Genomic DNA, 14,514 nt, shown 5'->3' on the forward strand with positions numbered 1-14,514 from the left:
AAGATTTATAATTTAAAATATCTCTTAAACACCGATTCCTCACCTTTTAAGATATTTAAACATTTGCCTAACAAAACAATAAAACAATTAATAAATATGTTCAAAATATTTGCATACATGCATGTATTTTTTGTTTGAGCATTCAAGTTGGAATTTGAAATTCAAACAGAATCGAATTAGTATTTTGAATTGGAAAAGGAATCAGAAATAAGAAAACAAAAAGGGAAAAAAAGAGAAAGCCTTTCCTCTACTTGGGCTTAAAACCCGCTGCTCACCCCACTTACATCTGTCGGTCCAGCCTGAAATATTGCTCAGACCTGAGAAACGACTGGTGGACGAATACTAGATGTTTTCTATAGCCAAAGTCATCTTATCTGCAAGGCCCATTCCATTAATTGCATATTTGGGATGCCAAGTCCACCAAGGTCTAAGAGCAGACCCAAGAGCTTCCTAAAAAAAATATTCTCCGAAACATCATATTAGGGACGGCTGAAAAAAGAAATTCCCCTAAAAACTAAACTCACATCACAATGCTAATATCTAGTCACTAAAACTAAACTCATTCAACTCACAAGTGGGTGGCCTTCCAGGAGCATGTCACAGAGAGCGCGAGCCAGCAGCGGAAGAGACAGAGCGCGGCGATGAGTTAAAGTTGCAACTAGGCATGGCATCAGAGAGCGTGAGCGTCGCGGTGAGGTTGCCACATCGTGTGTGCGCGCTGAGGAGCGCGATTGGAATAGGACGTCGCCGACATGGGAGGAGGACTTGTGAGTTGAATGAGTTTAGCTCACGCCTCTGGATCAACGTCAACGAAGTAGTTCTCAACGTGTGCTTTGTGCTGACGAGGCAGGGGGTCGAGATTACATGTGCTCTGCTCCGCCCTGTTTGAAGCCCTAGTTTAATCAAGTTGCACACAATCGACAGAATAGTTGGGTCTAGGGGAAAGTTAGTAAGACTTTGGTGCTTTCGTGGTGAGTTTCTGGCATCATCTACATAGTCCTACAGTCTTTCCAAAGTGGCATAATGATGAGTTACTAGAAAATGGGTGTATAGACGATAAACTGGGGGTACTGGTGGTATTGTAATTGATTGGCTATTTAATTTTTTTTTTACCACTACTTGTCCTTGTCTGTGATGAGGTTGACCGCTGTACATGCATGCAGATGACTAGGTGGGATGAAATTTTGACTCTTCCAGTTGCAGAACCCACCATCATTGGAGTTCTCAGCAGCAGATATCTCATGGTCAATGGTGGAGGGCTGGAGGGATTCTATGGATAGGCTCGTGCTGATTAAGTTGATGGGATACTTGAGTATATTCTGTAAGCAATTTGAAGCATTACCTGCGTTTTTCATCAGACATGATCCCATGCTTTAGGTTGTTTAGTTGTCTCACCTCTTCAAATGAATATATTAGTGCAGTTCCTTGTTCCAGATGTTAAAATTTTCTCGAACGCGCAGGAGGACTGCACGTCATTATATTAAGAGAGGAAAAGGTCCAAGAGGACCAAAATACAATGCCCGTAGGGCAAACAGAACACTTGACCACAATCTAGACCCTACTCATAATAACAGGAAGACCAAAACTTGCTAGCTGCTTAGCCCCAGCCCTCTCCCAACAACTTAGCTCATTCGGAAATAAGCTTTTAACAAAACACAGGGAAGGGTTTACCCCATCAAAAACAGCTTTGTTTCTAGTCAGCCATAGGCACCAAGACCCCAAAATAATGAGACTGTTGAAGCCTTTCTTTCTGATTTTGGGCACCTTCTTAAGCGCCTTCCTCCACCAATCAGCAAATGAGATTTCATCAACAGCAGGAATGAGATCCCCAAGACACAAGGGAACAAGAATAGCATGCCAAAATTGCCTGGCAAAACTGCAAGTACACAGAAGATGTTGCACTGTTTCCTGCTCTTGGTCACAAAGAACACAAACAACCGGGTGTTGCAGCCCTCTCCTCCTTAGTCTATCAGCAGTCCAACACTTATTCCTTATCGCCAACCAGAGGCAGATGTTAAAATTCAGAGTGCAATTTTGAACACTATGGCATCATTCCATGCAGGTATTGGTGTTCTTTTGGTCCAGACGATTATAGGAAGGGTGGTAATGTACGGCCTAGCAGGCCCATCTCAGAAAAGAGAAAAACACCTGCTGGCCGCCCTAATACAAAGAGGGTGTGTGTGTGTCATTTTATTGTGAAGCGCTTGATTGTTGAACCTTCTGTGGCTCTTGTGATATATAACCATAACAAGCATGTAGATAAGAAAGACATGCCATGCCATGGTTCTATGGACAAGATGGCTGTAGGGACAAAGGCAATGTTTGCACCATACATATCTGATGTGTTGCGTCTTCAAGTCATGTCTGTGCTCTATGTTGGTATTCCAGTGGAGACCATAATGCAGAGGCATACTGGAATGGTTGAAAAGCAAGGAGGTCCATCAAATAGAGACGATCTTCTTACTCATAGATATGTTAGGATACTGATGGAAAGGAAAATACGCCGGTCTGTTTATGAGCTTGATGATGATGACGCTATTAGTATTGACTTATGGGTTGAAAACAACCAGGATTGTGTGTTCTTCTATGAAGATTTTTCAGATACAGACACCTTTGTCTTGGGCATCCAGACAGATTGGCAGCTACAGCAAATGATTCAGTTTGGCAGCCACACTTTAATGGCTTCTGATTCAAAGTTTGGAACAAACAAGCTAAAGGTTTGTCAATGGCTCTTTTGTTGATATTTGTTCCAGTAGTAGTTTAAAATTTACTCATTTCATTGTAGCATTCCCATTCAGCATTTTGCAGTATCCTGTACACAGCATCCTTGTTTTCGATCAGCACAAAAATGCAATTCCTGTTGCGTGGATTATAACCCCCAGTTTTGCACATGGTGAAATATATAAATGGATGGGTGCTCTTTATGATCGAGCGCATACAAAAGATCCTACTTGGCAGTTGGATGGCTTTATTATTGTTATTGATGATCCCTTGGCAAAAGTTCGCACAATAAGGTAGTGAATAGTTTTTCTTTAACTTCATTTTACTTTTTCCTGGTGCTGCATTGCCTGACGACATAACATGTTTAATAGGGGAAGTCTTCCATTGCCCTGTGCTGATCAGTTTATGGCGTATCCGGCACGCTTGGCGTAAAAATTTGGTTAACAAATGTTCAGACATTGAGAAGCGTTCGGCAATGGCCAAACGTCCTTGGAGACGCAATGTCTATTATTATATGCAGAGGAAGTGGTGGTGTTGGATTATTTGAAGCCTTTCTGCAAGATTTTGTTGACTGTGCTGGGTTTCTAGAGTACTTCAAAGCTATATGGCTTCCAAGATTCAGTCAGTTCATGTACCTTTCCTGTATCATATTTTGCTTTTCCATCTCTGGATTTTACTGTACTTGCCAAAGGGTTCTTGGTTGCTGTCAGATCCTCTACTACTGACTGTTAAATATCTTCCAGGGGCATGGATAACTGTCTTAAATACCACGCCGCTGGCTAGTGCACAGGTAGCTTCAGCAATAGAGAGTTACCATCACCTGCTAAAACTGCGGCTGCTGAATGAGGCAGATGAAAGTGTCTACTGGCGTGCTGATTGGTTGGTCGATAAGTTGGGTACGAAGGTCCATTCTTACTACTGGCTGGATGAATTCTCAGGAAAGAACAGCTTTTCACGTTACTGGAGGAGCGAGTGGAGCAGTGGCCCAAACCCATGGAGCCAGGGAACGCAGATTCCAGATTCCGACGTTGTCATCGAAGGCAATCATGCCAGCGTGGTCAGCCAGACGACTAAGGAGAAGTCCCATGCCGTACTGGACCCATGCTCTGAGTTTGCCTTGTGCGACTGTGGCTGGTCAATGGAGGGGAACCTTTGCAAGCATGTACTGAAGTCAGCGAAGGTCTGCCGTGACAGGGGGGATCGGCACTGCCGTCGTTGGCCATGTTCCGCTATTACCAGGCACTGGCGAATCTCGTCCACTGTCCACCCAGTGACACTTCGATTGGTGACCATGCAATGGCTGTGGCGGTTTCTGTCAAAACGCAGTTAGATTGCGGTGTTACACGCTGTTAATGGAAGTTCTTCGATCACGCCAGCTTTCCAGGATCCACAACCAACGAGTAGGCCAAGAGAAGCTGGAATCGAGGAAGCCGACTCTGAGAATGGCGTGTGCGCAAGCCAGTCCCAGCCCGGTGCTGGTGACGACGAGGATCATGACGTTGCGACTGGCAAGAGAAGAAAGTCGGGGAACGCTCCGACTGGCAAGCGAAGATGTTTCCGTATATCAGGACAGTCTGGCTCGCAAGAAATGCAAGTCAGGAGAAGGAAGCTTCCGGGGACGATGGAGAGGCCTCCACGGAAGAGGGCAGTCGGGCTTGTGAAGGTAGGAGGCCAGGAGAAGCTTCTGCTAACGATGAAGAGGTTTGTGTAGTTCAGGACAGTGGAGATCGCGAGAAAAGCAAGTCGGGAGAACCTTCTGGCAGTGAAGGAGCTTTAGCAACACAGGCTACGGAACCTGCCGAGACTGAAACCAGCCAAGCAACCAATGGACTGCGTGTTTCTGCAGTCAAGCTTGGATTAGCTGAAGGGGCAACCGGGACATGACTTTTCATGAGTGCTAGGTTAGGTCCCCCCTCTCTCCTCTTCTGAATGCACCTAGAACACCTTGAGGGGCTTGTAATGTAAATCTTAGAACGTCATGAATAACCCAGCAAGGTTTGTTAAACTAGCTTCATTTCCATGCTATATCATGGGAAATGGCATACGCAGTATGCTACAAAACGTTTTGGTGCCCATGGACCCAACTTACAGTCCCTCGGTTGTACCTACACTACACTGTTGAAATTCTTAAACAGATCTGTTCGTTTGGGTTGCTCATTATCACGTCTCATTTCTTTAAAAAAAGATGGTGCACTCAGTTTTACTGGTGTCCTCATTTTGTACCTTTAGTCGTGTTTTTTTCTCAATTTTGTCCTTCTGCTCTATAACACTATAAGGACAAAACTGAGAAAAAACATAACTAAGGGCTAGTTTTGGAACCACATTTTCGCAAGGGATTTATATTTTTCCAATGAAAATTAGTTTATTTTCCCTTAGAAAAATAGAAATCCCATAGGAAATGGAGTTCTCAAACTAACCCTAAGGGTAAAACTGAAGACACCAGCTTAAAAAACTCAAAAATATAATATGCAGCCAATCCAATACACTTCTACGTTGTGTTTCTGGAATATAGAAAACCAGAAACCAGCTGGAAGCCTGGAATCATCTTCTAAGATCTTGTTTGAAAGCAATCTAGTTTTTTAAGAATTCAGTTTTTATGTCTAGTTTTTAAAAAGTGGTTTATATAAAAAAACTAGTTTATGGTATTTAGAACTACCTCAGTTTTTTATAAACTGGTTTCTTTTTGATTTTTAAGAACCTGATAATCTAGTTTCTATAAACTGATATGTTTGGAACCACCCTAGTTTTTATAAACCAATTTCTTAAAAACTAGGTGCTTCTAAACATGCCCTAAGTTTGATCAGACATCGTCGTTTTTTTTTTCTAAAACAACGGACCGGACTGGCTGTACGTGTACAACAGTAAACCTTCAATTAGCCTTACGGTGTGTTTAGTTCAGCTTTCTGAATCAGATCCACTGCCAAAAAATCCAAAATCTCAACCAAATAGGTACAACGGTAGAATATATTTCTGAATATATAGAGAAAAGATAGTTTAATTCAGAATCACCTCCTACCCTATTTTTTTCAGTTTTATGTCATTTATATTATAAGCTATCATGCTCTTATAAAATCTATAGTTAACATTTACTTTAACCAAATAAATTTTAGTTTTTCACAATTCTCAGTTCACTTTTTATGAATCTACAGCTGCACCAGACAAATCCTTAACAATTGTAACAACCTAAACAAGGTGTATGTCTTCGAGAACAGAAGCAAGCACATGGATTCACAGTTATACACTGCTACAGCCATATGAGACTACTCAGCAACAGCGAAAGAGAACTCTCCGCCCTTAAAACTGCCCTAGCCTACCGGTGTATACATCACCTTTGCCCCATCGCGATACAGGTAAATCTTCACGCAAGTCTCTGGTCCAGAGAGGCCCAGTAGCTCCTCGCAGAGCTCCTCGTGGACAGTGGCTTTAGGATCGAAGATTATGGTAACTGATTTGAGCGCTCCCATCCAGCCCAGCAGTCGTTTCACAAACATGAAGTCACGGTTTGCTCTAAGTCCGCAAACGTTCAGTTCCTGGAGAGAGTTCAGCACGAGCTCCTCGCTTTCCCAGTCATGCTGCTGGTGACAAGCACAGTCTGGTGAACAAGCAGCTCGTTCCTGAGATGAGAAGCATAAACATAAGATTAAATAAAAACAACAAACTTTACAATGGCTACTGACATCACGAACAGCATTAGAAAGAGGAAAGGATTTATATAGATTTTTTTTGGGGGGGGGGGGGGGGGGGGGGGCTCCATTGGTACAAACTACGAACGCCGTTTACATGGATGATGCCCAACACAGCCCCAAGATAAAGATGACAGAGCTCTCTCTACTGGACATTCAGATAAATGAAGTGGACGAAAGCAGGACAAGGCAAAGTACATGTACCACTCTTCGCACGGTAAGCTAAAGAGAGCTGAGGAATTATGTTGCCTGTCAATCTTGTAGACTTGATTATGTGCTCCAGAGTTGTGTATTTTAAGAAGGAAAGCGGATTTTCTTTTGGTGTTTTAACCAATTGCAGCAATGAGTTTGTACCGCAGAGAGAGTTGCAGGGGAAAAAATCCATAAAATTATGCCAATCACAAATAGTGTATAATCGATGGATTTAGCTTCTTAGGGTTTCAACAGAGCCTTTAGTGTGCCACCCTAACAAGTACCATCAGTGCTAGTACTAACCCTGTGTAAAACATATCATAAGTTTATCACCAGATGCCAGCGAGCAAAATCTGCACCGGCACTTAATTAGGACCGAAATTACTGTGACAACTTTTCATTGTACTTTTTGGAGCAACACATAGCTGTTTGCATACAGTGTATCATCTAGAAATAAAACATGAAGCAGATTAGAAAACATAACTCCAGAAGTATTACCATAGGTCAGGCATTAGTGCACCAAATAAAAATATCCCACCACTTCCCAAGCAACCAAAGTATTAGATAGCTGATAAAAGTGAAGAATACCTTAATGGATTCACGTATATCCAGAAACAGACTTCTTATCCTAGTAGAAATCTTAAGGAGATGGAACACACAAGAGCCAATAGCATGTCCACATGTTAGAAGGATCAGGTGTAATTTCTTAGCCAGCAGCGAGGTCAGGCCTTCCGTGCAGTAGTGGAAGTAAACGATCTTCTGCAAATTCATATTAGGCCACAAGAAAATTTTATATGCAGCAAGAAATAAAGCAACTTTCAAGAATAAATGATTTTCTCACAAGGGATAAACGTTATAAAATGCTGCAGAACTACTTCAGACTTGTTCTGCTGAGTAATGGCACAGATGTCTCCAGTAAAGAATCACATCTTTTTTCACAACAGCATGACCGAATTTCATTACCGTGAAGCAATGAAATTACAAGTGTTAGGTTTGAGCCTACAGTGACACAGAGAAACAGTATCAAAAGCCTCTGAACACTCAGGGTTCAGCAAACTTCCCAAGCAGGCTTACTTAAATAAAGCTAGTAAAGGGTCACAATTACTAGAGAACTACACGCTCACCCTGTTTGGGCCATAACTGAGTTAAATATGTCCACTACCCTCCACCCTTGAATTCACGTCCTTGACCAAATATTACAACTATACCAGCGCATCTACGTGAACAACTGACAAAAGGAGGCTGATGTATTGCAATCATCTGATAAGGTACAATGTGCATTAAATTTTTATGAAAAAGGAAGACTAAACATGATCCTTCAATAAGATTTGATTTAAATCAATGACTACAAATACATTACAAATGTGAAACTTCAGAAAAACAAATTGAACAAGAATTTTAGATAAGAAATGGGGTGTTCCTAAAACTTGTAATTTTTTGTCATACTGGATTGTGTTTGAAATGCTGATATAAGTTCGTAGGGATTTGTATCAATTGAAGAAAATTTTGTCCATCACTGAAATGGCATGAACATATCCCACAAATGCCTCTAGAATCATGGGTGCATAGAAGAATAAAACAGTGTGCCAAAATAATGTAAAGAGGCAAGCTTCAACCTCTTCCAAAATCTGATATAAGAAGAGTTTGCAAAGAGATACTTGACGGAATATACCAAAGATTTATCTAGAGTAAAATGCATTGACGGTCCCTAAACTTGTAGCGTTGTATCATCCCGGTCTCTAAACTACATTATTCGGTTGCTTCACTACATTAAGATTTAGCAATCACTGCTACTACAAAGTAGTTACAAACTTGCAGTTACTGGAAGGTTGTACTCAGCAATATTTAAGTAAAGAAAAGTTTGAAATCCATGATAAAAGGCATATACTCACAATTGGATAGAAGATCGTGATGTGAAGATCGCGGATCTCCCTAAAGCGTTGCAACAACTTCACACTGCCCCGGTTGTACTGATGTTCAACCAATCCATACCATGCACCTGCAAAGAAGGAGATCGCCAGTACCTGTAGCTGGGACAATTCACCCAGCTGGACCCACCTCGGATCATATTCATCAAGCCACCCGAACTTTTCCAGAATCGGAGCAGTGATGTCAGCCACTGGAGCAGTGATGCTGGCCACCGGTTGCCTCTTGAAGAAGCAATTAAACATATGCAGATCTCTCAGCATTGGCGACACAACCCTGAGCTGCTGTAACCCTTTCAGGTTATGCAGAACCATACTGACGAGAGACTCCGAACAGATGCCAAGGTTGGACACCCCTTGGGCGTCGAAGAGATGGAGTAGTCGCAGCGAAGGGCAGCGGGCCGACGACAAGGTGTCGCCGATGTCCAAGGCGCCTTGGAACCGGACGTGGCTCAGAACTAGCACAGTGAGCTTCGTGAACACGCCCGACGGTGGAAATGCGAGGCGAAGGTAACCTAAGTCGAGGAAAAGATGTGCAGCCCTGTCGAAGCAGGGCAGCTCAATGACTTCCATCACTACGGCCTTCTTCCGATCCTCGGGTACCACGTTGCGGAGAAAGAGCGCGTTGGTGAGGCGGGGCGCGGCGAGGCGGAGTACCGCGGCCGCGTCCACCGGGTCCGCGTCGTTAGCGTCTATCCTCAGGATCCAGAGCGAGGGTGCCGAGTGTTGGGTGAGTGCGGCGCGAGCGGAGGCAAGCGAGGGCAGCGCGCGGGCCGGTCCGACGGGGAGCGGGAACCGCAGCGCTGGGAGATGCGCCAAGAGGCGGCGGCGCCAACGGTGGGAGCGGTCCCTGGTCCGCGCGGCGGTAGCGGGCGAGGGCAGCGCGCGGGCCGGTTCGGCGGGGAGCGGGAACCACAGCACCGGGAGCTGCGCCCAGAGGAGGCGCCAGCGGTTGGAGAGGACGCTGGTCCGCGCGGCGGCGGCGGACGGGAGGCGGCTGAGGATGAAGAGGAGGACGTCGTCGGGTAGCGCACTGATGATGTCCCCCTCCTCCTGGCCGCCGCCACTTTCGACACCACCGCCATCTTCGTCACCGCCGCCGGCGAGATTCGGGGGAGGGAGGGTTGGGGGCGGGCGGCGGTTTCCACCGGATATGCAAAGCGCCGCCCGGAATTCCTCCCAAATGTCACACATCGTCAATTCAACACCGCTGCCTCGAGACCACCTCCACCTCGGTTGTGTTGGATCTTTCCTGAGGTTCGAGATCTCCGTGTTGGTCGCCGATCTCGTTGATTTCGAGATTGCCGTGGCCGACCCAGTCACGGAGGTTCGAGTTTTTGGACGGAAACAGCCAAGCCAGTTGTCAGTTGACCTCTCGTATGATTCATATCATGCTGCTTCGATTGGACATCGATATTAGATATGATGAAATTCAATTATTTTTGAACGTCACTAAATCGAAGTTTAAAATTATAGGGTCTAAGACACGGTAGAACTAAAATTTAGTAAACTCATTTTATCTATCATGTTTACTTTTTAGCGACTAAAAATGACTAAAATAGAATTTTTATTTCACTTGTTCTCTCATCTTTATCGATGCAGCATGCAATTAATAATTAATAAAGGTAATACATCATTATTCGTATCAAATAATGCTCTTTAGTTATGTTTAATCACTAGAACCAAATGTGTGATACTTTATGGAGTGTTTGGTTTCTAGGGATTATTTTTTAGTTACTTCATTTTATTCCATTTCAGTCTCTAAATTGCGGAAACTAGAACTCTAGTTTCCGTATTGGGTAATTTAGAGACTAAAATGGAGAGTCTAATTAGTCCCTATAAACCAATCACTCCTTTAGTGACTTTAATCAGATGACTAAGGGAACCAAACGAGACCTAATTTCAAGCAATGACGAGGGGTGAGGCTTTTGTATTGGGAGAGGAGTTTCTAGTTATAGTCTAATTCTAGGAAATTGAGAGAGAGAACGAGACGAAATAATGTCTATTGTGGCGGGCCCCCTTCTCCTGATCGTACGAAGTAGTGCTCCTGGATATGGCGTCGTCTGTTACTCCCGTCCTTGCGACGGGTTCGTGGCTGACGTCCCTATGGTTATGTGCGGCGGGCCCCATGGTTCACCCCTGGGGCTCAACTGACACAACATGGTTCCCTTCCACCATTGTGGGCCCCATGTTGTCCTTCCGCTATCGTGGGCCCCATGTCGTCCATTCGATATGGCACCCTGTCTTGTCGATCTGTCGTACCGGCTAATGTAGAGACTCCGGTGCTAGATCATCCCTGACAGGATTGTTGTGTCTATGTCTTAACACCTGGGCTCCTAGCATCATGCATTGTCATGGTCGACGTATGCTTGTGGCTCTGGCTCAACGCTTGGACTTGCTCGGTGGAGGACTTGGTCCCCCGCTCCACCTCGCAGACCCGCTCAACGTGGGACTTGGTCGCCCGCTCCGTCTCGAAGACTTGCTCGGCGGGGGACTTGGTCATCCGCTTCACCTTGTGGATTTACTCGGCGGGGGACTTGGTCGCCCGCTTCATCTTGTAGACTTGCTCAACGGGGGACTTGGTCACCCGCTCCACCTTGCGGGCTTGCTATGCGGGGGACTTGGTTGGATGGGCCATTCATAGGGAGTTCCCTGGGCTTTCTTTGGACACCCCGTTCCTGGGACAACATAATCAAAGTAAGTTTATTACCATGTTTCTGTAAACTTGAGATCTTTTTGTGTGTTGTCAGTTCTTAGCTTGGCATTTATATGAATATTTAAGTGTTGTTTGTTTTATTCATCTCACATTTAATTTTTAACTTTATTGTGCAGTCATTTCCAAGGGCTAAAAATTCCGCAACAAATATTTTCCTCTGTTTGAAGCTTTGGGAGAGCTACATGATGGTTAGTTTTCCTTTTACCAATAACTAAGTTTATTCACTATGTTGTAGTATTTCTTACACTAAAACTTCATTGTATAGGCAATACTGCTGAAGGGACCTACAACTTCACTTCTACTCAACCAAATGGTCCAGATCTCACACAAATTGGTCTGGAGATGTTCCTATCAATGTAGAAGACCGTGAAGATGTGGGAGACCCTTTGGCAGATCACAGACAAAACGAAGCAGAAGACATAGTGTATGAAGTTGAAGGGGTTGATGTAAATGCAGATAGGTAGGATGAGAGGTCAAAAAGGACTTCTGTCGTTTCAAGGAATGAAGAAGAAAAAGGACCAAAGAGGCCGAAGAAGAGTTCCAACATAGAAGTATTGATGGAGAGGTACCTAGACATTAGAAACAAACAAGCTGAAGATGAAGAGACATAATTGTCAAGAGAAAGGGAGGCAAGAGGAGGTGATGATTTCTCAATTAAGAATTGCATAGCAGTTCTAAACACATTGGAAGTCACAAAAGAGGAGAAGGTCAAAGCATATAAAGTGTTCAAGGACCCTGACAATCGACATATATTCTTGAGTGCATGCAATGATGATAGAGATGCTTCATTGATGTGGTTGAGGGATGAGATGGCTTAGCAGGTATACCCAAGGTTAACTACGTACTCGATTTTACATACCTTGCATTATTTCATATTTTAGATCAGCAAACAGTATGTTGCTACAATTATTTCATATTGTGCAATTCTTGGAAGGCTACAATTATGCACTTGTGTAGTTATACATTGAAAGGAAAATAGGGTCAAACATTTTCCTAAATAATTTTGGTGGTTCAAATACCCAACACAAATAATTGGACTAACTAGTTTGCTCTAGATTATATATTCTACAGGTGCTAAAGGTTCAACACAAACCAATAAAAGGATTAAAGTTAGGGTTCAAAAGAAAGGAGCAAAAGAAACCGAAGAGAACCCTGGTCTGGCGCACTGGACTGTCCGGTGTGCCACCGGACAGTGTCTGGTGCACCATGGTGGATCAACCTCAAACTATTCACCTTCGGGTTTCTCCAGGCGCACTCCGCTATAATTCACCGGACTGTTCGGTGTGCCACCGGACTGTCCGGTGCACTAAGCAGAGCAACAGCTATCAGCGCAACAGTCGACTGCACAGCCCTGACAAGAGCTACAGTTCACGACAGAAGTCAGAGCAGGCGCCAGAGGCACACCAGACAGTGAACAGTGTCTGTCTGGTGCGACACCGGACTGTCCAGTGCACTAAGATGTCAGAGCTCCAACGGTCAAAACCGTCAGAACCCTAACGGTTGGGTGACGTGGCTGGCGCACCGGACTGTCCGGTGCGCCCATCGATAGCAGCCCTCCCCAACGGCTGTTTTGGTGGTTGGGGCTATAAATAGCCCCAACCACCACCATTCAAGGCATCCAAGTTTCCAGCATATTGCATTCAATACAAGAGCTCTAGAATTCACTCCAAGACACAAACAAGAGATCAAATCCTCTCCAAAGTCCAAAAACACTCCAAACACTTAGTGACTTGTGTGAGAGAGATTTCCGTGTTCATTTGAGTTCTTGTCGCTTGGATCGCTTTCTTCTTCCTTTATTCTTGTTCTCAAGACATTTGTAATCAAAGCAAGAGACACCAAGTTGTGGTGGTCCTTGTAGGGGTCTAAGTGACCCGGTTGATTAAGGAGAAAGCTCACTCGGTCTAGGTGACCGTTTGAGAGAGGGAAAGGGTTGAAAGAGACCCCGGTCTTTGTGACCACCTCAACGGGGAGTAGGTTTGCAAGAACTGAACCTCGGTAAAACAAATCACTGTGTCACTCGCTTTATTTCTTAATTTATTTGATTTCGCCCTCTCTTTTGGACTCGCATTTATATCTAACGCTAACCCCGGCTTGTAGTTTGTGCTTTAAGTTTATAAATTTCAGATTTGCCTATTCACCCCCCTCTAGGCGACTTTCAATTGGTATCAGAGCCCGGTACTTCATTAGAGTTTAACAACTCGAAGTGATATCGGGAGATCACGCTAAGAGGGAGATCGTGACCGGCAGCGACAAGTCCGCAAGCTCGGGAAGAACTCATTCGAGGGAGTCCGGCCACAAGAACAAGGAGGAATCCTCTTCCTCCATCAAGTCACAACGGAGAGGTGACAAGAAGAAGAAGATGAAGAAAGTGGTCTACTACGAGACCGACTCTTCGTCACCCTCTACCTCCGGCTCTGAATCGACGTCCGTCACTTCTAAGCGCCATGAGCGCAAGAAGTATAATAAGATGCCTCTCCGCTATCCTCGTATTTCTAAACGCACTCCATTACTTTTCGTTCCCCTAGGCAAACCACCATTTTTTGATGGTGAGGACTATTGTATGTGGAGTGATAAAATGAGGCATCATCTAACCTCACTCCACAAAAGCATATGGGATATAACAGAGTATGGAGCGTAGGTACCGAAGGTAGGGGACAAGGACTACGATTCGGACGAGGCCAACCAAATTCGGCACTTTAACTCCCAAGCCACAACTATACTCCTCGCCTCCTTGTGTCGAGAGGAGTATAATAAGGTGCAAGGGTTAAAGACGGCTAAAGAAATTTGGGACGTCCTCAAAACGGTGCATGAAGGGGATGAGGTGACCAAGATCACCAAGCGGGAGACGATCGAGGGGGAGCTCAGTCGATTCATCCTCAACCAAGGAGAGGAGCCACAAGCCATGTACAACCGACTCAAGACCTTGGTCAACCAAGTGCGCAACCTCAGGAGCACCAAATGGGATGACCATGAAATGGTCAAGGTTGTTCTAGGATCACTTGTTTTTTCGCAATCCTACTCAAGTTCAATTAATACATGGTGATCCTAGATATAAGCTAATGTCTCCTGAGGAAGTGATAGGAAAGTTTGTGAGCTTTGAGTTGATGATCAAAGGCTCCAAACAAATTGTCGAGCAAGGCAGCACCTCCACGCCCGAGGTGCAACCCATCGCATTTAAGGCGACAGAGGAGAAGAAAGAAGAGTCTACATCAAGTAGGCTCCCCATCGACGCCTCCAAGCTCGACAACGAGGAAATGACGCTTATCATCAAGAGCTT

At 44.6% G+C, this 14,514-nt stretch overlaps 1 protein-coding gene and 1 pseudogene across 1 annotated transcript; one reads left to right on the forward strand and one right to left on the reverse strand.

Annotated features, from left to right (window-relative positions):
* The first annotated feature begins 664 nt into the window (after window positions 1–664).
* On the forward strand, window positions 665–4,878 carry LOC103648230 (uncharacterized; annotated as a pseudogene).
* Window positions 4,879–5,785: 907 nt separating this feature from the next.
* On the reverse strand, window positions 5,786–9,909 carry LOC103648231 (uncharacterized). The gene is made up of 3 exons (XM_008672722.4): window positions 8,489–9,909; window positions 7,185–7,355; window positions 5,786–6,335 (listed from the first exon to the last, which is right to left on the reverse strand). Exons 1-3 carry the CDS (start codon window positions 9,713–9,715, stop codon window positions 6,027–6,029), a joined length of 1,707 nt encoding a protein of 568 aa, XP_008670944.1. The 5' UTR covers window positions 9,716–9,909; the 3' UTR covers window positions 5,786–6,026.
* Window positions 9,910–14,514: the final 4,605 nt, after the last annotated feature.

This window comes from Zea mays, chromosome 2, assembly GCF_902167145.1.
Source record: "Zea mays cultivar B73 chromosome 2, Zm-B73-REFERENCE-NAM-5.0, whole genome shotgun sequence".
Lineage (NCBI taxonomy): Eukaryota > Viridiplantae > Streptophyta > Magnoliopsida > Poales > Poaceae > Zea > Zea mays.